General features: G+C 38.9%; 1 protein-coding gene across 4 annotated transcripts in view; it reads right to left on the bottom strand.

The window, feature by feature from the left end:
* The window catches only part of fstl4 (follistatin-like 4), a 185,291-nt gene that overhangs the window by 49,950 nt on the left and 110,816 nt on the right, over positions 1–24,525 (bottom strand). For all 4 annotated transcript variants that reach the window (XM_034140407.1, XM_034140410.1, XM_034140408.1 and 1 more), the window contains exons 5-6: positions 9,045–9,235; positions 4,795–4,915 (exon numbers count right to left, since the gene is read on the bottom strand). In XM_034140407.1, the coding sequence (XP_033996298.1) occupies positions 4,795–4,915; positions 9,045–9,235 (312 nt within the window). The remainder of the gene's footprint in view (positions 1–4,794; positions 4,916–9,044; positions 9,236–24,525) is intronic.

Below are 24,525 nucleotides of genomic sequence, written 5' to 3'. Positions count from 1 at the left end.
GACCAGTGGCTCATTAACAACCTAACAACTAATGATTGTGTTAATATACACAACTGTATAGTTCAACTTTATACATCAATCTGAAGAGGAATCAGCCACCTTGACATACATTTAAAATACCAAACCAGTCAATCCTAAATTGAAGTAGAGATTAAGTGCATGTTAAAGGGTGTTGCACATACATATAACCAGTGATGGCAATGCTATGTTAAATGTCTGTTCCCTTGCTTCTTGCTTTAAATATTTTTCTGCTGTGCTGCTTTACGAAAAGTCTGATCTGACAATAAAGTAGTATGATATCGTATTGTACTACAAGAAACATTTTAAAGTGGAGAGAAAACTGGGGAATTATTAAAATCATATTTTAATGAAAATAAGTCATTTTGAACTCATGACCATTGTTGTTTATTTTTGCTCGGCTGCTTACTGTACATGCTGATCACTGCGGGATCTGAAGGGTCTCCAACAGTCCAAAAGATCCTGCATTAAAGACTACTTATTTTGTTTTTGATCATAAAAACACAACAAGGCCACTTGTTTCTTGGCAGTAAATTAAAGCTTTCTGAGAGCTAACACTGCTTTCCAATAGTGCTTACACTGTCCACCTTTCAGCCATAAGGACACAGCTTTAGGCAAGTTAGCTTTAAGACTTTTTGTATGCCTCCCTGAATGTTAGAACAATTTCAGGCAGAATGTTCCCATTATGTATATCTGCCACCACCATTTTTTCAGATTTGACAATGCCCATGTCAAAGCAATGTTTAGGTTTTCTGTAAAATGATTTCAGACTTGTTTATCAAGTAATGCCTGATTTTAAGATTTAAAAATTCAATGACTTTTCAGACTTTTAGGAATCTGCAGAAACCCCAGTTTTCCATCTCTCCCTTCTATTACTCTCTCTCTCTGTGCCCCAACTCTCACTCACATATTTTTCTCACGTACGTATGTTTTGCATCTGTTCATTTTGAAACAGGAAGAAAACACTTCCTTTGCAGTTAATTTTGATCTGCTGTTCAGGTAACAGAGCTTGTGACCTCTCCCATGGGGCTTTTGACTAGCCCACTTCCTTGAAAATACTTAAATATACAATATTTTGCCAATTACCTATAACATACAGAGATCTTTCTTTTTTTCCATTTCGCCCAGCCCTGCTGTACAGGACACTAGATCTCCAGATATGTGAAAGATGATATTATGAAGTCTAGTGCAGATCTCTGACTACACATTTACAAAGGGTTACTCTCCATACATAATGCACATGCAGTCCATGTATCACCGCAGGGCCCCTGCATATACCACACATGTATCCACCTAGGAGCTCTGACCTTGTGTGACCGTAATATCTGCAGGTTTGAGATATCTCCAGTAAGCCACTCACCTGTCGACTCCACTGCTTATTCACTGTTGTATTTTACAGAGCGCTTATTGTGAATAATCTCTGCTCCGGTATCAGTGCCAACGTCGGCAAAGCAAAAACCTTCACATATGTTAATGTGTAATTACGGAGTTTCTAATTCAGATACAAAGGGCACGTGCAAAAGCTGTCCCATAATACTGTCCCATAATGCTGACACTGTAATATGTGTTAGGAAACAGAGCTGATATATATAGCCATTATGCTGTTAATTGTCTTTCAATATGCTCTATGGCTTTAAAACAGTTCATTACTGCTTTTGCAGCATAAAATAAGAGGTCATTCTCTGTTACAATATACATGCAAAATGTAAAAGGACTATCATTGGGTTTTGGTTGCCTGGAAAATCAAGCAATTTGCGCTTGTCAACTCTTAAGAAACTTGTGACAGGCATCTCTGAACAAAATAAAAGATTGAGCTCATAACCATTTTGATTGCGGGTAACAAGGTAGCCCATCAAGTAGAGCCCCATGTAATTGTTCTTCTCGCAGTGGTTGGGTTTGAATGCAACCCGCGGCACTTTTCATCACCTCTCTCTCCACCTTTCCTGTTTATCTTCACCTTTTCTACCGAAAAAAGCCAGTAAAATAATTGTTTTAATTGTGAAATCCCCATCAGTTGAACTAAATGCACTTTCTAAAGGATACAAGAAATATTTGTTAAATCTCTATTCTTCATTGTGTGACTGTAACCCTACATGACATACTGCTAGTTACTTATTCAATCATTTAGAGATGAAAGATGATTCCATATTTTTCTTGATTTCACTAAAACACTATCTAAATGTCTAAAATACATGTACATTTGAAATAAATAGGTGTTTAAGTACACTCTACTTAAAACAGGTGCCAAGGAGGGAGTAGAGCAAAGAAAAGAAAGTACATTCCAGCAAGCTGCTGGCCTTGTAAAAGGTAGAATAAAGATGAAAAATCAATAATAATGCAATCATCTCAGCAGTATACTCCAAGCATATTCCCTTTTATTCAATTTGTGGTAAAAAAAAGAAAGAAAGATGGACTTGGGTTGCTTTGTGTGCCTGTATGGTTTTTATTCAGTGACAAAGACAACGAGGCAGCCAAAACCCCATAATCAGCGTTTCTTAACAAGTTCAGTGACTTTAAAGGCCCTGACACACCAGGCCGAAATCGGCCGTTTTCGTTAGTCGGACGACGAAGCGTGCCCTGTCGCCCAAACTCAATTTGGTGTGTCCCGCACCGTCGGCCGTGACACGACTTATTTGGCCTTTCATGGCCGACGCACGGCCGATTCAACATGTTGAATCGGCCGTGCGTCGGCCACAGGCAGTCGGACAAAGACATCACTCTGATTGGCTGTTCAGCTAGCGAATCAGTGCATGAGAAGCGAAACGGTTGCTTGAGAATGTCTTCCACAAGCAACACTCCAATGGCTGATAGCTCCAGTACCGCATGAAACATGTTTTCGATGGACGAGAGTGAAAATGGAACGCACACGCTATTTGTTGTTTGTTTAGATCACGCAGTCTGTTCTTCTTCTCTGTCTTCCGGTTGTTGCCTCTTTTGTCTTTGCGGTGTGTTCCAGTGCGACACAAGACGCAGGAGAACACGGCGACGCAACAGTCGGCGTCTGCGAATTATCTGGTGACTGCTTGGTGTGTCAGGGCCTTAAGAGCAAGAAAGATGCTGGAGTCTCCTCTTTGGGAAACAGCCGATATGGTTTGGTTCTTACATCAAAGCTGCAGGACAGAAGTGAGGATCAGCAGAGGAGAGTCATTCAAACTAAAGAGAGATTTCCAAGTTCATTTTTTTAACTCCCGTGTTATGGGTTAGAGGGTCTTCATAACATGAATACAGCTTGATTTCCAAATGTATTTCCCCTTGGATCAGACAATTTCATCTTCTCACATCATTTAGATTATCATTAATATTCAATTTTCCAAGCTTATGACCATAATGCAAATTTCCACCCTGCTAAACACACCTGTGATTCCTGGCTGCTCTGCTTCCCAGACCACTCACAGGGGAGAATCCATCCCAGGAATCACACACACACACACACACACACACACACACACACACACACACACACACACACACACACACACACACACACACACACACACACACACACACACACACACACACACACACACACACACACACACACACACACACACACACACACACACACACACACACACACACACACACGCTTACACACAAACTTAGGCAATTCAACACCATCAACATTATCGAGAACACCAGATGCACCACTCAACAATAATTACTCCCACTTGGTGTTGCTTTTCTACAGCCCAACACTTAACCTTGAGCGTCATCTGATCAATAGCTTGTTTTATTGTTCCCAACCCATTGCTTCAACATACAATTCATAGACAAACACGACCTAGAACGCTGAAGCAGGCCATGCAATGTCTGATAACTGCCCATCTGGAAGAAGAGGGCAGTGTAACAGAATAATAGCAGGATAGTTCCCACTAAAGCCAGTCAATAGAAGGCTGAATTAGTGGTGAAGCCTAATGGAGCTGCACAGGCTGAAGGTAGAGCTTTAGAAATGGCTATCTGTCACAGCTAACTGCTGGCTTCATCAACTTCAGCTGATTTTAATGCCATTTTGGTTTAACATCAAGGTTATTTCGCTGCATATTGCAAATGAGACAAAAAGTATTGAAACAGGAGTTGCAGCAACTTGCAATTAGTGGTGGAATAGTGGTTGTTGGTCTTAATAAGGTGGAACCTGCGTGTGCTCTCAGCTGCTGCTCAGCCTAAACCCCAGCGGCTATTACGGCTGTACCAGATGCTATAATCATGGCTGGGTCTGGGCACAGTGGCTAGTGTTCAATTATCAATTTATCCATGGCTGAAACACTTTTATCCTGATGGCTGCTGTGGAGAGGCTGACTGGATGGGAGGTCATCCGGTTCTACATAGTGTTGAAAGAAAAGCTGTGTTTTTGATTGTATTGTCAAAAAAAGGAAACCAATTAACACAAAAGTGCAAACTTGTAGGTTCAGCAGTCATTGTAAATAGGCTTTGAGTTAATTATAAATACATTTATTGATGTTCACTGTTTCCCGACATTAAAGTATAATGTATTGTTTTACAGGATAACATTGAGTCTGTATGGAAGAAGATTAGGTCTACGTGTAAAACAAAATGGAGAATTTTATTTTAGTGTGGAGAATAAAGTCAAGATCAAAATTCTGTGAAAAAAGTGTTGTCAAAAATGAAAACCAAAAGTGTTTTTTTTCTGAGAGAAAAACTTTCATTATTTTCACATGTGGCCCTAATCCTCTCTTCAGTGACAATCCTTTGTTTGGTTTGTTTTTTTAGAGAACAAGGGATAGGAAGAAAATAGGGATAATTGGACTAGAGACTCACGGAAAGCTGTGTAGAACTCGTGCAGGCTGAGGTGTCTGTCGTTGTTGTAGTCGTCGTAACGCAGAAGGTCCTGCATGGTGCACTCCAGCAGGCTGTCCTCCAGGTGCTCCTTCATGGAGATCTAACACACAAACACACATGGAGAGTTACATTTTAAACGTGAGATGAAAAGAAACTGCAGAAAGACTTGTGGGAAAGCCAGATGATATAGGCTACTATCACACACAGCTACACATTTGTCATACCTTATCAAACCTTTACTTAGAGTTTCTCCCATGCCTTCATTATTTTTATTCTACGCTTTCATTCTAATCTACTGGGAGATAGAACCACATTATGCACATTACCTGTGAATGTAAATCTAAAATATTTAAAAGAGGAGATACCACAGACATTTAACAATTCAATATACTTCTATTAGGTTGTCTGGGCTTTTTTTATGAATATGAACATCTGGAATTCTGAAGAAAAATTATACATTGCATTTAAATTCCAGCCCCCGCTGACTTATTACAAATGAAACAAGAGAAGTAAGTATGAAGACAAACCAAGGCTGACTGGTAAAATCTGGATTGGACTGTTTCAGTGATTTTGAGTTTGGGGAAATACAATTTTGGTGACTGAAGCAGCACTTAATGCTTCATTCAAGTGCTGCTTCATTTCAGTCAAGTTATGCTTCTGATGCTTCTGATGTGTTTGTATATGTTCTAAGGAGTCACAAAGAACTCAGAAATAAATATATGACTATATGAATAACTAGTATTATGAGTTTGCAAATCAGTCACGTGTAATGAATCATAACGAACAGGTAGCAACAGAAACAATTGGAGGACTTGGAACAGATTTTACAATCAACAGATGGATAAAACTATACATTTGCATGCATTCTGTATTTACCTTACGAGTTTCTGTTGAGTTATTATCTAAATGGAAGTTTTGCTGCTATATTCAGAACAGCCTCCTATTGAAAGCTTTTACATTTTGCTGTTCCAAGTACTACAAGAAGTGGCAATTTGGGTTTCTAGCAGAAGCAATAGCGATTTCAAATTAATTGCCTGCCTGAATACATTTAGCATTATAAGTAGTGCTCAGAGTGAATATTGTATTCCACCCACAATTATAATTAGATTTCAATCAGACAGAAAATGCCTCATGAACATAATCACCTGAAAAACAGAAAGTGACTCACTATGAGTGTGATTTATTTTTGTTAAAATGGGATGGCTAAAATATATAATTTGTCTTGTAAGTGCTGTTTCTGATTGTTTTCCATTTTAGGAAAATCTCCACTCTTACTGTTTATGCTTGTGCACACTGCACCTGACTTAATTCGCAGCTGTTCCCCTGGGAAGAAGCACCACTCACTCCTCTGTTGTTTGTCATTTACGAGCCCTCTCTTCCATTTTAGCGCTGTGCCTTCCTCAAGGGAACCATCTTTGAATAGGTAGTGTTAAGCAGTTTTAGGGAGATAAACAGAAGGCTGAGCTTCTGCTCACTAACTCTAGCAGCAGTAAATTGTGTTAATGCTGCTGCTTTTGTAAAAAGGAATAGCTTTAACTAATAAAAGTGACAAATGCTGAAAGCAGGTCCATCTTTGTCAAGTTAAAGTCCTTATGTATAAACAAGACACAATGTACTATCATTTCTTCTAAGCCCCTATACTTTTTTACATTACATTTCATTTAGCTGATGTTTTTTTCATCTAACGCTACTTACAATGGGTGCATTCAACCATGAAGACAAACCCAAAATAGCAAGAATCCTGCAAGTACATTAGCTTTAGATAAGCTAAACCATTGTAAGTGCTACATTCAAAAATGAAAATTATATTTTTTTGCAACCAAACGTGGGTTTTTAGTCGAGGAAAACATGTGTAGACCTTCTGTAGTCCTGGAGTCAATTGGGAGCTCTTTCTACCATTTAAGAGCCAGAATAGGGGTACCTGGGTCCCACTTTAGATGAACGTAGGAAGAGCCTTATCGATTCATTTTTGTGGTTTCAAAAGCTGAAAAAAAAGACTGTTTCATAGTCAAAAGGGTCCTGGCTACACTTCAAAATAAACAGTTAATGAATAAACAGTATACAGTAAGCTCTACTAGCTAAACCTTTCACTTTTCAATCACATTTAATCTGCTTTTAGAAACCCCAAATACTCACTACTTAAACCTCAAAATATGGTTAAAGCTGGGTGGAGCAATGGAGGAAAAATGTGTACGATGACAATGTCAAATACAAAACTAACAGGAATGAAAGGCAGCTGATGGGCACAAATCAATGCAAGAATCACTATATACAGTATATATATATATATCCTAAAGCAGCATGTGTGGACAATGAACTTAAAGTTGTACCTATTACATTACATTACATGTCATTTGTTAGACGCTTTTATCCAAAGCGACTTACTGCGCTTTCAGTACTGCGGACAATCCCCACAGGAGCAATTTGGGGTGAAGTGTCTTGCCCAGGGACACAACGACATGCTGACTGCGGTGGGACTCGAACTTGCTATCCCCTGATTTGAAGGCCAGCACACTATCCACTGAGCCACAGCCTCCCTATTAACCAACAATAAGGCTCTTTTCATTGTATATATTAATATTCTTTAATTCGGGTGTTTTAAGGGCAGTCATTCTAACAAGACTATAACTATGTAGTGTAAGTTCAATGTTTAATTCTCTCTGCAATGATTTCAAAGCCTAAAAATACAGCCTCTGAGCTTACATATTTCCTCCAATTGATTCTGTATGGAGCTGCACATGTGACATGGCAGATTAAGGGATGCGACAAACTTTGTATATCCTTGCTGCCTTCAGCAGACTGCAGCCATGTGTTCCCTGACACAGACTGATCTGTCCTTAGGCATTTAAGTAAAACATTTCCAAACCAAAGTACAGAACTTTACTCTCCAAGACTCTATTGATAAAAGATGGATGTGAACATGGAGACAGTTTGGATGGATGACTGGAATTCATCTTTGAATTGCTTTGGTCTTTAAAAGCATTATCTCTGTGAAAACGCATTTATGAATTCCTGCAGGATAAGAATGTCTTATCAAAAGACTTCCTGGCCACATCTCAGCATTAGTAATTGCCAGCTGTGATTGATCAAAATCATTTGATGGATCTTTTAGTGCAGCTCTGTCAGAGAGGGATTTTATTATTTATATATGCTGCTGGAACTTGGCCAAAGAAGTTACATCATCTTTTTAATCTACATGCAGTCAAAGTGTGTTGTCATTCACATCTGCAGAGAGATGACAAAATGTGAAACATTGTGGCATTTATGAGACTACATTTAGTGGCGCTTATTAATCTTGAGCTGCCTGTTTTTTCTTTTGTATCATATAGCCACTTCTTTAAATTCTCCCATAATTAGAAAGAGCTACAACACATTTGAAACACTTGTAATGTTATTCGATTGTAAAGCCTTTGAAAATGCACTCATACAACTGCATTCAGAAGTGACTCTACAATGGTTTACTGCATTCTGGCAGAAGTTACTGAGATCACAACATTGGTTCAAAGAAGTCTAATTAACATCTATCTCTGATGCCCATTTCCTGATACCAGATGATGCCCACAATAATTTAATTTCCTCACTCGGCAAGTGTGAATGCCAATCCATTCTACAGTTCCCCCCTCAGACCCTGGTGGTGAGATAACCTCAATTAGCATGTTTCTTTGTTAAAGAGGATTACATGGAATCTAAAAGGAAGCTTTAAACTGTTAACGTTAGCTGCTAGCTTTGTTATTTAACCAATCAAGAGAGTTCTGCCCGCCAGCTGCTAACAGCTGACATAAATTTGCTTTTGTCCTGCCAATTTCAACACAGATTTGAGATTCAAAATGTAGCATTATCAGGATTATCAATAGTGACTTTACTGCATCTTATCAGATTTTAACGCGTCTCTGGGTACCATAGTTGAGGTAATAGTAATAACTCTGGGAGGGAGACACACAAATGAGAAAATATCTGATCAACTGTTTTTTAATGTGTTCAGATATAGGTTAACATTTCAATGTAGAGGACTTAATTCAAATAATAACCAATTCTTAAAAAATGATGGTGATCCCTAAACTGCAAATGTGTTTAATCTGTTGTTTGTTGTCAACACAAGGTCTCTTAGAGAACAAAGTAAGGTTCAGAAAAAAATAAATGTACAAAAAAATATCTTAAACAGTCATTTGTCAATCCATACAGCTATCCTTTTAATATTGGATCAACTAATAATTCAGCTTGATACCAACCTTTTCCAGCTCCCCACTGACCAGCCGGCCGTCCTGGTCCACATCCAGGTATTTGAACATGGTGTCCACCCGTGCTCTCTTCTCCTCCATGTCTCTCTGCTGGCTCTGCCCTCCATCTTTCAGCACTTTTGGTTGCATATCCAGCAGCATGCTTTTCAGCCTGTTGTACTCCGACATGGTGCATGCATTGCCTGCAGGAGGAAACACACAGATATGGAAGAAAAGACATTTGATTAACCTCAATTATACAAGCCAAAGCCTTTTTATCGTAGCTGTAAATTGGATTGAATGTGTTTGTGTCTTTTATAGAGGGAGGAGAGGAAAAGAGGGGATATATAATTTGTATTTGTGCATGCATGTGTGAGTGTGTCTTTCCTTAAGTGTTTACTCATCTGAAAATTGTTGTTTTTTTGTTTGCATAATTTGTCGGACAGCTTTTCGGGCAGGGGGTCCAATTAATTAAAAGTAATCCTAGAATCCACAGCAAACAAAGGGTAAACACCCTCATTTAGACCCTTTCAAGCTTCTTGTTCCCCTTTGCTATGGGATTAAAGCTCATGATTCAAACCAAACTGGGCGTCTCGCTCCTGATTTGTTGCAAGGCTTTGCCTGATGAGGTTGAGCAGAGGAAGTGAGAGGCCACAAATTAATCACCATCAGCACTCAGCATTTTTTCTTCACACTGTAATCAATAATTATGCGAAACACGTCTGTGCCATGCTGTGAGGGACTTGATCATGATGGAGAGCAGGGAAGCCGGTTTTCCTTTTCTTTTGTATCACGTCGCACATTCACTTTATTATCAACTGAGCCTGATGACAGCATCAGAGGCGTTGGCGAGAGGGTGGGAGGGAGGGAGCAAGACCTACGTGCAAGTCTGAAGCGTGGTGTTGAGAGAACAAAATGTGAAAATAACTCTCTCGTATGAATAAATCATTAAGTGATGTCCCTGCCCGATCACGGCAGAGTAGGAGACCACCCTCTGAGAGTACACAGGAAGGGAGCTCATTGCCTAATCTCCTCCGACAACGCAGCAACTATCAAAGCTAACAAATACAGAATGGGGGAACAAGATAGACCTAAAAGAAAGACTCTTAAAGTTTAGTCCCAGCATCTCCTTTTTGTTCCAAATCCATAGCCATGGGGAGTGCTGCCAAAGCACATCTACGTTTGTTAGCACAACTGTCACTGCGGGGAAGTCAACGCGGGTTCAACAAGGCTACAGCAGAAAGGCAATATCTCCCGCTGTGGTACTTTATGTTAAAGTGCATATTATAAATGTACATATGTTCATGCTTATGCATAAGAACAAGCACACACACACACACACCCTGAGAAACAAGGGGTTTACTGGGGTGGAAAATGCCACCATATCTCAAAGACAAGCTCAGGGCGTGATATGATGAAGTCCTCAATAACCTCTGAGACTACATGCTCTCCATTCATCTCGAGAGATTGACCTGACACTAGGACAAGGAGCAGCGCTATGATGAAGAGAAAAACGTGACTTAGCTTTATTACACTTACATTTATGAACTGACTAAAGCCTAAAATGAAAAAAATAAAACCTAAGACAGAGAAAGAAAGTGGTTTGTCTGAACAGCTTGAGATGTTAAGATAGGTCACACATTAAAACTCAACGTAAAGCAACATAACGCTTTAATGAGCCTTAACATGGGTGTGATTATTCCCTTACATTGACTAAGTGGTAGTTATTCTCTTATTTTCTTGCTTCATAAAGATATGTAAAGCAATTTTTAGGTTGTTCGAAAAACAACCATTGGGCCTTCCCTCCTTTGATGAATTAGTAGGAGCGAGCGACAGCATTTATGAACAAAGCTCCTTTACCTTAGTACAGGAGGGCCACTCATTGTCAGCACTCAGACTTGGTAATTAAGTCCATCTATTACAGTATAGTGATGGGGTGTTGTTCTTGGTGGTGGAGATCAACACAGAAAAACAGCATCTAATGTAAAGGCAGTCATCAATCCAATACATCTCAGTTTTCTGTTCTTTATTTCAGGGAGGATTGCATGAGGTTCAACCTTGATTCACACAAAAACCCTCTATCCACTATTTCACAAAAACCAAAGAAACCAAAGCACAATGAACCACACATACAGTAGGTCTCAACACTGGCTATTGTTCTAATTACTACAACACAAAGACACAGCCAAGCCAATGCACACTCCTCTCTACAGGCTGGCAGTCAAGTCAAGGTCTTGGCTAAATCCCTGTTCAATGTTATTTCTGCGGGGGAAATGAGGCGTGAGATGGATCAGACATGAGGGATCATCACCTAACTGTCATCCCTGTCCCTGCTCTAGGAGGACAGAAACAAATTAACACCCACACACTGATTTACATCATGTCGTATGAGGAGAAAACTCTCCGCTCTGTGTTCAGACATACAGTACTTTGAATAAATGTCATGATTTGTCTTTTGAAGAAGGCAATTTTTATTTAAAATAATGGAAATTCTGAAGGCCCTTTAAAGACTGTAAGAGGACTCATGTTGCTGCACTGACAGCCAAAACTATTTAAATAAAATGTATATTATTGTATAATTTGGTGTGATGAAAGACTAGATATTCTCTAATATTTCAGTTATTGTAAGTGTTTTTCCTGCTTTTCAAGGTAAAGTGACATCATTTTGAAGTTAATACAGTATTAACTTGCAAATTTCCCCTCTGTGGGACTAATAAAGGTATTCTGATTCTGATATATCCACATTATATGACATGGAAAACCGCGTCATCCAAAAATACTTTTCTCAATACCGCCCAGCCATAGATTAAGGTCATCATTACTTGAATAACCTCCTTATTCCTGCAGGTACACCTGCTATCCTCTGGTCATGCTTAGAAGGTGAATGTTACACCTGGATGTTACATTGAATCACGCTCACACTCATCACTGCTGTGAACGTCCTTTGATTCAGTCTATCTCATGGTGCTGAGCGCAGCAGCTGCAGCAGTGGCAGAGAAATATATGTCTGTATTACAGTGCATCCACCCCTGACTCTAACACTGTTTTATTGTTCTAGAGGGACCAGGACTCTTTTTATTGCCCCTTTGAAATGTTAGCTGTTTAAGTGAGTGATCCGAAGCTGCTCGCACCATGGACGCCCAATGTCCCGGAGACAGAGCTCCTCACCGCCGCTCAGAGCCTCCTCCAAGCTCACACTTTATAAATGTCAGGCGGGGGGGAAACAAACAGAGGGAGGAAGAACCGGAGAAGAAAGTCCCTGATATGCTGAGGGAAGGGAGTGTAAGAGAGGACAGAAAGTAATTGACATTTAAAGGGCTAAAATATCTCCTTTTTAAAACACATGAAATAACAAATCATGGGGGATGTGTGTATCCTGTTAGTTGGACTTTTCTATATGAAATATACCAACACTTAAATCAGTAGTTTTTCAAATGTTATAAGGATTAAGACGTATACATTTCCTCCATATTTTCCTGCATTTTCATTGAGGTGGATTTTAATGCAAGATCTTGTTCACTCTACAATATAAGCAGGAAATACAACAAAACATGCTTTATTTTATTTTGAGTAAATGTCAAAAAATGTGATTGTGAGTTTTCAAATGCATGTAAGGGTCAGGAAATGTTATGTTTTCAATCCAATGCATAGGCTTCTAAACATGGTGTGAAACATTTTCCTAACTGGCAATCATCCTGGTCTGATTGGAAAAAGGCATTTCCTAATAGCAGAGCACGACCTGTTGTTAGAAAGGCTCAGAAACTCATTTGATGTTGTTCTGCGGTAAATTGTTGCTCGTCAGAACAGCTTCTTCAGAATTCCATTGGATCCACTTGGATTCAGATGTGTATGAATCAAAAACGCTGTACTTATTGGATGAGATCTTGGCTCTGGCTAAAAGATGGAGGGATGGAAAAGGGAATCTAAGGTATCAATCCTTCAGATGATGAAACCTCTCTGCCCTACAGGATGTTAAAGTGCTCGGTGTTAAATTTATGTCTGCCTGACCTCCTCTGGCTGAAATGAAGGGATTATTTACTGCCATGCCGTCTGTGTGCTGCTAATATGTGATGGTGATGGACCTTCCTTCCAGATAATTATGAATATGATGGACACTCTTCGCTCCTGAGGGCGGCAAGGTCTAAGAGAGCTAGCCAATCTCTGTAGGGTGACACAAGTCACAGGAGAGCCTCATATTGTATAATAGCTGTTGGCAGCTGTTGACATCGGCTTACTGCTAGCTAGTCAATCCAGACTTTCCTCTGAGACAAGACACTACAACCTTTAACTTTTTTCTATTTCAATATCCTTCAAACTGTATAAATTAGAATGTTTAACTGGTAAGGAACTGTACTTATTTCGAAAGTCTCTTGTATGAGAAAGACAGGTCGTTGGCAGTAGATTCAAGGTTTAAGGTTAATGAAATCACATTACCCTTCAATATTAACAGGGAATGGGTGACATTTCAATTAATGCTGAAACAAGTAGTCTATTGAGAGAAAATTGGCAACAACTTTGATGATTGATTAACTGTTTAAAGGTAGGGTAGGTAAGTTTGAGAAACCGGCTCGAGATACACTTTTTGTTATATTCCATGGAATGCTCTTAACATCCCGATAGCAATGAATATCTTAAGTGCTTTGACAAAAAATCCATAAAAAAATTTCATCTGTGGAAGCCGTAATACTGTAAAAAGTACGACCAATCATTGTACTGGATGGCCTACATGCCTGTCAGCCTTCCATCTGTGCACAAACGTATCTCGTGCCCTCATTGGTCATGTGCGCGTTCGTGTGTGTTGGAGGAGGGGCTCTGTAGGGAAGTGGCAGATTTTCTCCGGTTGTGTATTTTCAAATTCTAGCGATCTCGAGCCGGTTTCTCAAACTTACCTACCCTACCTTTAAGTGATTTATAAAGCAGAAATTCACCTACATTCCACAAACATTTACCACTTGTAGCTGCACAAGGGTGACACATGTCATGCTTTGCAAAAAGTTGAAGTAGTACAATAGTTTTTGCCTTGTTTTGAAGGCGAATTGTTATAGTGATACATAGCACTTATTGCTATTGATCACTTAACCTTGTTGACTGCATATCCTGTTGCAGTTTCACTATAACTTTTCTGATGTGAATAAGCAGCATAGTAACTTAACAGAGTTTTGATAGGATTGCAATACTCTTTCAAGGAAATGGGAGGCTTCTACCAGTAATATAATAATACACAGTAACCAAAGCATGGTGGCTGCGCAGGAAATACATACTCTGCCAACAATTAGAGACACTTAATAAAGAGCTAAATTGAGATATATCTGCCAAAGAACGTAGGAGCATGTATTACAGCAAATATGGAATTATAATACAGAAAATAATCTGAGGACGCCCACCACCGTATCCCAAGCAGCATGAGAGATACTGAATTCTGCAAGAAGTGCAATACAAACAAAATCATAGATATATATTTCCATAAATATGAAACCATGGCATAAAACCAACCAGCCATTATTAAAAAAACAGCTTACACAGCATCCAACTACAAAGAAGAGCGGGAGGATGCTTGGGAGGGGTGAGGGTGTGTGTGTATGAGCTGTCAAATTATTAAGACCTCATGTGCAGTTTGAATGTGTTTTGGGATGATTGAAAGAATCAGCTTTGAGATGACCATGAGGGATTTATCATGGCAAGAACAATGTCTATTTTAAATGATTATCCCATTTCAGAATCAGACACAGGTTTATTACAAGTAGGTTCACACACACGAGACATTTTCCTTGGTGTATATGGTGCATGCATTCACACAGTCAAAGAAGACACATTGTAGGAAAAGGACCTAAAAATAGAGCAATTATAAAAAACTATTTTAAAATACTTTATAACATTAAAATATAGAGAAATATGTACATGAAAGATACCAAAAAACTACGTACAGTATAATATGACAAAATACTGAATTTAATTGAATACAAATTAAGTATATGCAGTATTGTTATGAAAAGTGGAAAGATGTGAAGATATACAAAGAGGCAGCTTTGTATACAAATGTGCAAAATTCGGAGGATTAACAGACAGTATGGAAATGAACATGATATATTTTTTGTATAGTCTGCATTAATGTGTGCATAGAGTCTATGATGTAGCTGAGGGTAAGTGTCAGTTAAAAAGGCCTTGTTAATGAGGCCGGTAGCAGACGGGAAGCAAGTAATATAAGGACTGTTCTTGGGAACTTGTTATTGATAGTGTGAGCAAGAATCCAAAGTCAAAAGCAGTAAAATGTGATGATTCACATTAAAGTGACTCACACATTTCTCAGCTAATACATAACTCCTACTGATTCAAAATGACGTCTCAAGACTTCCTGAGCACAGGCAAAGCTGTCGGCTGCCAGTTTGCCCGGCCATACATTGAACAGAGTGGATCAGCGTGTGCTCGGGAAGCCTTATCAGAGTCTGTGCAGCTTGGCACTGACTAAACGAGAAACCCAATGCAACACCAAAGCTATTGGCAGAACAGTGAAGGAGAAATAGTACAGTAACATCCACTCCCCGCCTGCCTGTCTGTCTGCAAGCCTATCGTCTCAAACTGCACATCAGCACTCTACACATCAGCCCTGTATCTCTGCCTCTCTCTCTCTCTCTCTCTCTCTCTCTGGATCCTGCTCTCTTTCCCTCTCACAGAGAATCCCGTCCGTCTGAGGAGGAATATAACTTACAGGGACAAGTAGAGTTGTGTAGCTACACCAGCTACAGTGATTGCCCTCGTTTCAAAAAGTTCTCATCTTAACCAAATAGTTGCTGATTTAAAAAAATTGACTTTATTATTGTTGATAATGCTGCTGCTATTCTTTAAATAATTAGTGTTGTTAAAAAGCCATCTTACCCCAATTTATATATAGTGTCAAAGCACCTTTCTCTCCTATGAGCGTTAATGATCACTCTGTAAGTGGTTTTTAATCATACCCAGCTGATTTACTTAGGTATGCTGTTTTTTAAAAGGTTGCCTGAAAATATCGTTGCAAGACTCCTTTTTTGTTCCTCATTAGTTCTAATTAAGCACTTTATTAGCATAAAGTGCACTGCATGGAGGCTGTAATGGGTTAGTTTACGCTATATTGAGTTTTTTCTTTTATTTTGAAAGAGGAATGCATGCCAAAAATCTGAGTTCTTCATTACTGTTTTCAACTCATGGTATAGGATATCCTAACGCTCATACATAAGGCTTCATATTGGATGTTGGATATTGTTCACATATCACAGTGGCCTAAAGAGAGGCTGGCAAGAAAAAGCTGAGAGAGCTGTTTTCAAAGCAGCAAGCATCTAAAAAGTGAATCATTAGGACTAAAACATCAGCATCAACATTTATCTTTCTTAACAAACAATTATATTCTCTAAGCGTTTATTTGCCTCTATTACGATTTGGTTACACGCAACTTGATGTATGTGTTGACTAGCCCTCACATTAAATACATGGGTGAGGAAAAGTGTATGCCTATAGCTTGCTCTTTTTCAAAAGCGGAAAATGTTTTATATTCATTTCATATTTAAAAAAAAGAAGGTTACATTAATTCACAGGAGTCTGTGTTAATTGTTCTAATACTAAATCAGACAAATATATTTTTCCGTCAGGGACATGGCTAAAAAGTCAGATTGGAAATGAACTGACCTACTTTCCTTACAGTTGTATGCACACTCCTGAGTATGCCCAACATTCTCAAAGCAAATAGTAACAAAACTGGAGACTGAAAAACATTCAGTCCCATCCACAGCATCCATTAACTTCATCCTCCCGGTACATTTTGAAAGCTTTTTCCTGCAGAAATGTACAAGGACACAATCACAGTCAATGCAAGTTATAATTATTTTGTGCATGATTACCTGTAGGACCCATAAAGCACATAATAACAGAGTTTGTTCAGTGCACTAGGGTCAATAATATCACAAAGAATAATCAGACCCAGTATATAAATACATTTGTTCTTGTACACTCAGCCCTGGTGAGGCGGAGTTTGCGAAGGAAAATAATTACTAAGCCTGCACTCCCACTAATAGATTGAGACCGGGAACATGTTCAGGCGTTGATTACACTTTTAGCATCCATCTTCCTCCCTCCCCTGCACCTGCAGTGTAAGTTACAGTAATCTCAAGGCCTTTCACTGCCCTGCAAGCTGCTGCCCGATGATCCCTAGAGTATACAGCTTTTAAATTGCCTGGGTGTGGGGACTGGAGGAGACAGCCGCCCCGGGCTATATGTGGCCTAACTGAGCCCACTGATGACAGAGAAACCTGGACTAACATCCAACATCGCTCTGCCCAAACACACAGTGACCTTGTGGGGAAAGTTTCAGATTCACAGAAAAAATGCCGACAGAGAACCCCTCTGTGTGTTTTCAGTGCATTCAAAAACTGTGGCGGAGATACCTACTGTGGCGGGCCAGTTATTAATACTTTAACGACGCAAATTCCTTGACAAATTTGCCACTTATCAAATGACTAAAACCAATGACTTGCTTGGAACTTTCATAGGACCCTGGGGTAGTTGTCGCCTTATCCCCAGTTGATAATCCAGCCTCAGATACATACATATACATGAATGGTATGCTAATCAACAAGGATTGAGGATCAGGATTCTGGGGGAGAGTCTGTTCTTTGTAGTCAGCTTCAATATTTATATCTTGCCTATTACCCCATCCTCAAGTACTTGCAAATGAGACCAATTTAACACGAGTCAGGACTCTGCCATCAGCAGATGACACAGCTAAAAAATCACATTTTCAAAGCTACAAACCATGGTTTCAAGATTAATATTTGCTTGAGATATAACATTTTGTACTCATCAACATCAAGGATCTCAAAACATTTGCTAGACAATTTATGGATTGGGTAGTTCATGGGTTAAGATACAACTATGCATCCAAGAGGCCAGATTATGCTCATTTTCAGGTTCATATTTTTATTTTGTGCTGCCACTGTGACATGTTTGGATGCTTTAATGTTCAAAATGTGCTTTACATTTCTCATACTGCCTGTGCTGCAGCACCTCTTGTCACCCTCTGTCTGAAACCAGAGCCCAGTCTGCTCTGATTGGTAAGCTGGCGTGCTCTGTTGTGATTGGTCAACCGCTTAGAGATGTGTCGGAAATGTCACGCCCCTTAGCCTATTACAATAAATGTGTTTAAGCGCTAGCCAATAGAAGAAAGAGCTGTTACATTTCACTATCTTACTGAAGAAAGCAAAGGAGTCCAATCAAGGCGATTCAGGTAGGTTGAACTTTGGGATTTTAGCCTTAGCAGACCATTAACATGCACAACAACCTATTTAACACACTACAGGAAAGGGGAACCCCAAAAAAGTGTAATAGGGCATTTTTAAGTACAGGAAACGGTTCCATAGAAGTCTGAGGATAACTAAGGAACAAACTGTTGCAGCAAGGAAAAAGTAGAAACTCTTCAAATGATTATGACTTGATAAATAACAGCATCCTTGCAGTTTCTTTAAAAATGGTAAACTAGTTTTTTTTCCCCCACTTGATAAACAACAAAAAAGGAACAAGAGGAAGACAGGGATTTACGCTGAGAACACAGCTTTTATTCTTTTCCCTCAGTCAAAGGGAAAGAGATTCATCCCTTTTATCTGCAGTTGATCTTTCATCTAAATTCTGTCTGGGAACGGATGCCTCAAGAAGACTCTTCATCTTTCATTCTTTATTTTTTTCTCGATAGGTCACAACTGTGCTTCAGTGGCAAAGGCTGAAGTATTTTGTGTGGGTGTCTCTTTTGACAGAAGATTATTTTTCATCGCATTAAAATAGCAGCTGCAACATCTAACTACATATCAACCGATGCTGAAAGTGCAACTAACTGTGAACACTAAAGTGCTATATCATTCATGCGTTGAGTTTACTGGATTCTTTTTTAGATGTTTTTTGTCAAAACGAGGGAAGCTTTGAAAAGTAGGGGGGGGTTATGGAAGATTTTCCTGCAAGAGGTGGCCACATATTCCAGCAGAAAAAAATGCCTTAAACACTGAGTGTGTGACTTGTATTTGATTTACCATATTTAAAATCTGGCAATGCATGAAAGGTGAATTACATATATACTCTGGTGTCTTTACAATCATGCAATCGCCATGATATCTTAGTTTCCATTAAACAAAGCAAACATAGGAAGGTCATTTAACGTTGATGACAGCCCTCAATTATTATGAGTATGTTTTTCTTACAGCTAATGATAGACAATGCAATCCGTTGATAATGCAGCCATTTCTTTCCCTCACAATAATTACAGTAGTCATTTACTTGCTGGTACACACAGGTTAAGATACGATGTCCATTTCTTTCATTCTTTCAGTTCATTTATAGGTCATTGGGGACGGCTGATTGCACCATCATTTGAGAAGTGTTGGAAATGTTATGTTCTAATAGCATCTTATGCAAACTCATTGTTTAAAGTCATGAAACTTCCAAAATCTTGTGACTTACCGTTCTGACAAAATGGTGTCCCATAGCATATTTTTCTTGTAAAGAAAATGAATAAATCAAACAGAACCAGAAGTCAAAATGCAGTTGATTGCACTGCATAACAAATGGTTTGCCCCAGGGTACATTGACAGCAGTGGACTGATATTGACTCATTTGAGGTTTACAACTGGAAACCTTTTCTGCCAGCAGGTAGAACTAGTAGAAGAGCAGGCCATTATCCACACAAGAGACCTAATGAAGGGGAACATTAACACAACACAAACACATTTATTTATGTGTTCCCTGCCTGGTTTCCATAGACATGGCTTTCCTATTTGCATCTTGCCTCCTCAGTTCATATCTGGGTCACACACATCTGCCAACAATGGGGAAAATTGTCAAACCAAAGGTAAAAGACAAACAAAACAACTTTGATAATAAGTTATCTTGACTTTTCTGCCACTTTAATATTAACAGAAATAATCCCAGTAGATCAAATATATTAATCATGTGGCTTGGCAGTAACAAATATTTCAACTCCTTCAAAAACTGGCTTTTGGTCTGTGATATTTCATTCTTTATTCCCCATTCAACCCTTTCCTAACAGTGCTCTTTATAAATGCATACAGAACCCCTATAAGGGCTGAAGGGTTTTCCAACATATCAATTTCATAACAGGGGGAGCGAGTCCTTCAGTCAGCAGCTTGTCAACTGGAATGACATGTTTCAAAGCCCTGGATATACAGCTATTTACATACCCATTGGCTCTCTGCCCCTCTCAGGATCCTGGGCCTAGCTTCCATTTCCTTCCCCTCATGCCAAAGACTGTCACTCACACACAAACATTCAAGACGAGCTGTCTTAGAGCTCCAATGTGTTGGCTTATTCTCATATGAATTGCCACTCTGTTAAAGTAATGAAGTGGTTTCTTTCCTTCTCATACACCTCAGAATATATAATAAGATATTTGAGACAGAGGAACAGACTGAGAGGGTGTTTCTCAATCGCGAGTAAAGCTGCTTCAGAGCCACTATTTCAAGCATACTACGTCATTGAGTGCCGCCGAAGTACTGTTCCAATCTCTAGCATACTTGGAAATCTACCGAGCCCGGCGTACTCCGTTTGGAGAAATATCGAGGCTGCACATGAGTAGACTCCGCGGTCTTAAAATACCCACAATGCTTTGCGCACGGACCAATTTCCCCAAATCTGTGGCGGAAGATGTAAGGCGAGGCCTCTCATATGACGCACACCTGCACACTTGCTAGCGTGTTCCACACTTCGTTTTCCGAATGCCAGGAAGTATTCTTGACTCGCTTCTGAAGCAAGATGCTCGGCAGACATGTGCTACCAAGCAAGCGTACTCGCGATTGAGAAACACCCAGTGAGTATGTAAAGCTTTGTTCTTAATGTTCTTTCTTCTTCATTTTCACTGCTGCTGCAACATTCTTACTGTATCAGAATGACATTTGAAAGAAATGTCCTTTCTATATGCAGGCTTTTGCTTTTCACACTCATTAGTACAAAATAAAAAAGTATTAACAAATAGCTCAAGGGGAGAATTAAGTGGCAGGGTATATTTAAAATATGGGGAAGCAGTAGAGCAGATTTAGGCTAGTCGGTCACATGTATGGAGTAATACTGTGTACCCTGGAGAACTGCTGCTTGTAGCAGTGACTAATTTGAGAGCATTAGGGAAACACAGTTCAGCACTGTACCTTCTTTAATTACAAACGCCATGTGCAAGATGAAAGAGGTTGGGTTAGCGCAATATTTCTAGACTAATGTCAAAAGAGCAATGTTAATGAGACAATTTCACTTATGTTGCAGTTTACATTGCATAGCTTCGGTCGGACAAAACAAGCAGGTTTGATAGATGGATTTATAATGTAAATAATAATAATAATAATATGCAGCATCATGTTACATTTTCCTTCCCTTACTTCCTATATCCTTCATTTCTCCCATCCATCCTTTATTCTTTCCTTATTTTTCTTTTTTCCATGCTTACATAATGCTTTCCTTTTCTGAAACCCAACACTTTTTTATAATAACTACCTTGACTTTGGATGACTTTGTATATTTTGTTATCTACTTTGATGTTTACTTTTACTTAATCAAAATTAAATATAGGGAATTGTCTTGTAATGGGTTTTTTTTTCATCATGGTATTCCTTCTTAAGTACAGGATCTGAGTACTCTCTCTACAACCATGTGCAGGATTTAGTCATCTCGTTATTAAGGTGTTTAATTTAGGGTATTATACCCGACTCTCAGTGAACCTACAGGCAGAGAGAAACTATGGAAAGAGGTTTCATTGAAGTGGTCAGGGGCACGTTGGCACCTACAGTGACTCACACTTCAGCAGCGTTGTATTTGAAGTTGCTTTAGTGTCCATATACAGATGCATGATGTGCATGTACAGCAAATTCTTGTGTCTCGGGAGTTTAGCATCATCTGAAATAATTAATCGACAGGGAGCAATTAATGAATAATGAAGAGAGAAAATCTAAGCAATTAGTATTCCAAACAGTGGATTAACTGCCATCGTCTCGGGAGGAAGACACAAGTACATATCAACAATTATGTGTTCACAGGACTCAATGAGGTGGGTATGACCTGCCATATAAGGCTGTGCACACACAGTACTAAAGGTCTTCAGCAAAGGCCTCAGCAGCATCCTTCTTCATCATAGATTTTAATTAAATACCCAAAACTTCATTAAAGCGCTAAACTGAATTTGATCTAATTCCCACTGTATTGTACACAAAAAGACATTAATAGATTATGTTAATCCAAGACTCCATCCAACACTAATCAAATTAGAGTCTTAATCTTACAAGATCTAGTTTCAGGTGCCCATAAAAGCTACTTATCTCAGTTTAGTATTTATGATGTTTTTGCTCAAAAAATATATTATTAATTTTTACATGCTCTCAATTTAATTAACTGATTAGTTCAATGATGCTACTTTGTGTTAATGCATATCTTACTCTGTACAGATGTACTGAGTTATATCCCAATGTTGTGTGAAGTTTCCATTATACAGTATATGAAAGGGCTACGCAGAGTGCCCGGCATTTTGGTATGCTAGATGAAATCAAAGAAGTAAAATTCACAGTTGGACAGACTTAACATTTTAAGATTAGAGTAAAAGACTTGTTAGATGAGGCAAATGAGGAAGTGAGAAAAAAACGTTGAGTTCAAGAAACGTGAGAAAATCTTATTTCCTAAGATCACTAAAAATCTTGCTGACACGAGTTAAAACCTAATTGGAAGACTTCTGCCTACCAAAACGCATTTTACATGAGATGTGAAGTCAAATGTGTAATTTAGTTGCATATCAATTTAGGTTCCTGCTGAGAAGCCTCTCATCCGTCTAAATGAGTGGATTTGTCGACAGTGGTAGCTAAAGGAGGGAACAGTAACAACACTGTAGAATATGTACTTCACTCTTGCCTCATTAGAAATGACAGACACCGGTGTCTTACACACACAGACACACACAGCCAGGGCTGAGATCAAGAGGAGGCAATATTGTCAGTGCCAGGAAACAGGTGTTCCAGGACAAGAAAGGTTAGATCTGGAAAACCAATCGGTGACCATATGAGACTTACATACAAACTAGACCTTTTCTTATCAATAAACATGAGATTCCCTGCTGTTATCTCAGGGATGTTAGGAAGAACTAGAGCACATGTTATCATTGCTAATCTCCATCATCCTCTGACAATTATTCAGACTCCACTCAGCCATTTCATATTTTGCATTTCTCTCCGCGCACTCTCCAAGGAATAATAGCTGCCACAGGAAATTATGCGTTTGATTGCATTTTTCTGCAGCGTTTTGTTTGCAATGAATACAAGAACTGGTTGCTGGAGGGAGCAGATAGAGTCATGATGGTAAAAATGACAAAGAGAAAGAGTGTCAAGCACCACAAACAGAGAAAATAATACAGTGTCAAGTTCAGTGCAATGTAGTGGCAATTGTGGGCCAATACTAACCTATTTTAAAATGTGCTATAAAGCATTTTGACTAATATTTATTCTTTTTAATGACATCTGAAGTTAGAAATAACAAACTCAGGTTTGAATGTAAAGTGACTTCTGATAGAATAGTAATCTTGATAGTGGTCTGTAAAACATGCAAATATATAGCTGTATCCTGAGTTTGCATGGAGGGGTTTAAGTGCCTTTTGATAGTCATGTGCATTTTGAGACTTTAAGCGACAGGGGGAAATCAAACTCTTTGTCTGTATAAAATATTGTCAACTGTGATCTAAAAAAGATTATACATCCTGCAACAATCTGTCGTGGTTGAAAGTAATTTACAATTGTAGGAAGTTGATTGAACTCCACTAACATCTACTGTTAAATTGTACTGTAAAACTAGAATAAATAGACTGGTGGATGCTATTCAACAAGATTTAAAGGCTTCATTTTCATATGCACCATTGAAAGTGTAGTGTGAATCTTAAGCTCATGTCATCTTGGCAACAACCTGCACTGATCTGCCAAATCTCAACACCCTCCAAAGTATACTTACATTAAAATTGCATCACCACAAAATTCTTCCACCATCAGAACACAATTAAATGTCAGTCATTGTCAAGAGTTCCCGGGGCCCTCATTTAACTTTCAACCAGCCTTAAAAGACTACACCTGTGTTTTAGCTCATTGACTTCAAATGATTTATATTTCATATTACCTTCGGCTATTTTTTAAAAGTATACCAGTCGTTTTTTAGATTGATTTCCATACCTTGCAGGTAGCTATTTGTTTCAGTTCAATGCAGTATGAAAATCACCTTGTAGAAACTATTTTCTTTTCAAAGTTACATAGTCATTGTCTAGTAATGCTCCAGCAAGTAGGAACTGTTTTAAAACGGATCAATGATGCATTCAAGGACACAGGTAAACTGCCAACTGAAGAATCAAACACATAAGACAAACTACAACATTGTTTTCTCTTCTGCTGCACTCTCTTAAGGCAAATTAAAAGTGTCCTTGAATGCATCAACAAGGGCATATTGTTCACAACGGGAT

Source organism: Trematomus bernacchii, unplaced genomic scaffold (assembly GCF_902827165.1).
Source record: "Trematomus bernacchii unplaced genomic scaffold, fTreBer1.1, whole genome shotgun sequence".
Lineage (NCBI taxonomy): Eukaryota > Metazoa > Chordata > Actinopteri > Perciformes > Nototheniidae > Trematomus > Trematomus bernacchii.
This window is presented reverse-complemented; position numbering and strand designations above follow the sequence as displayed.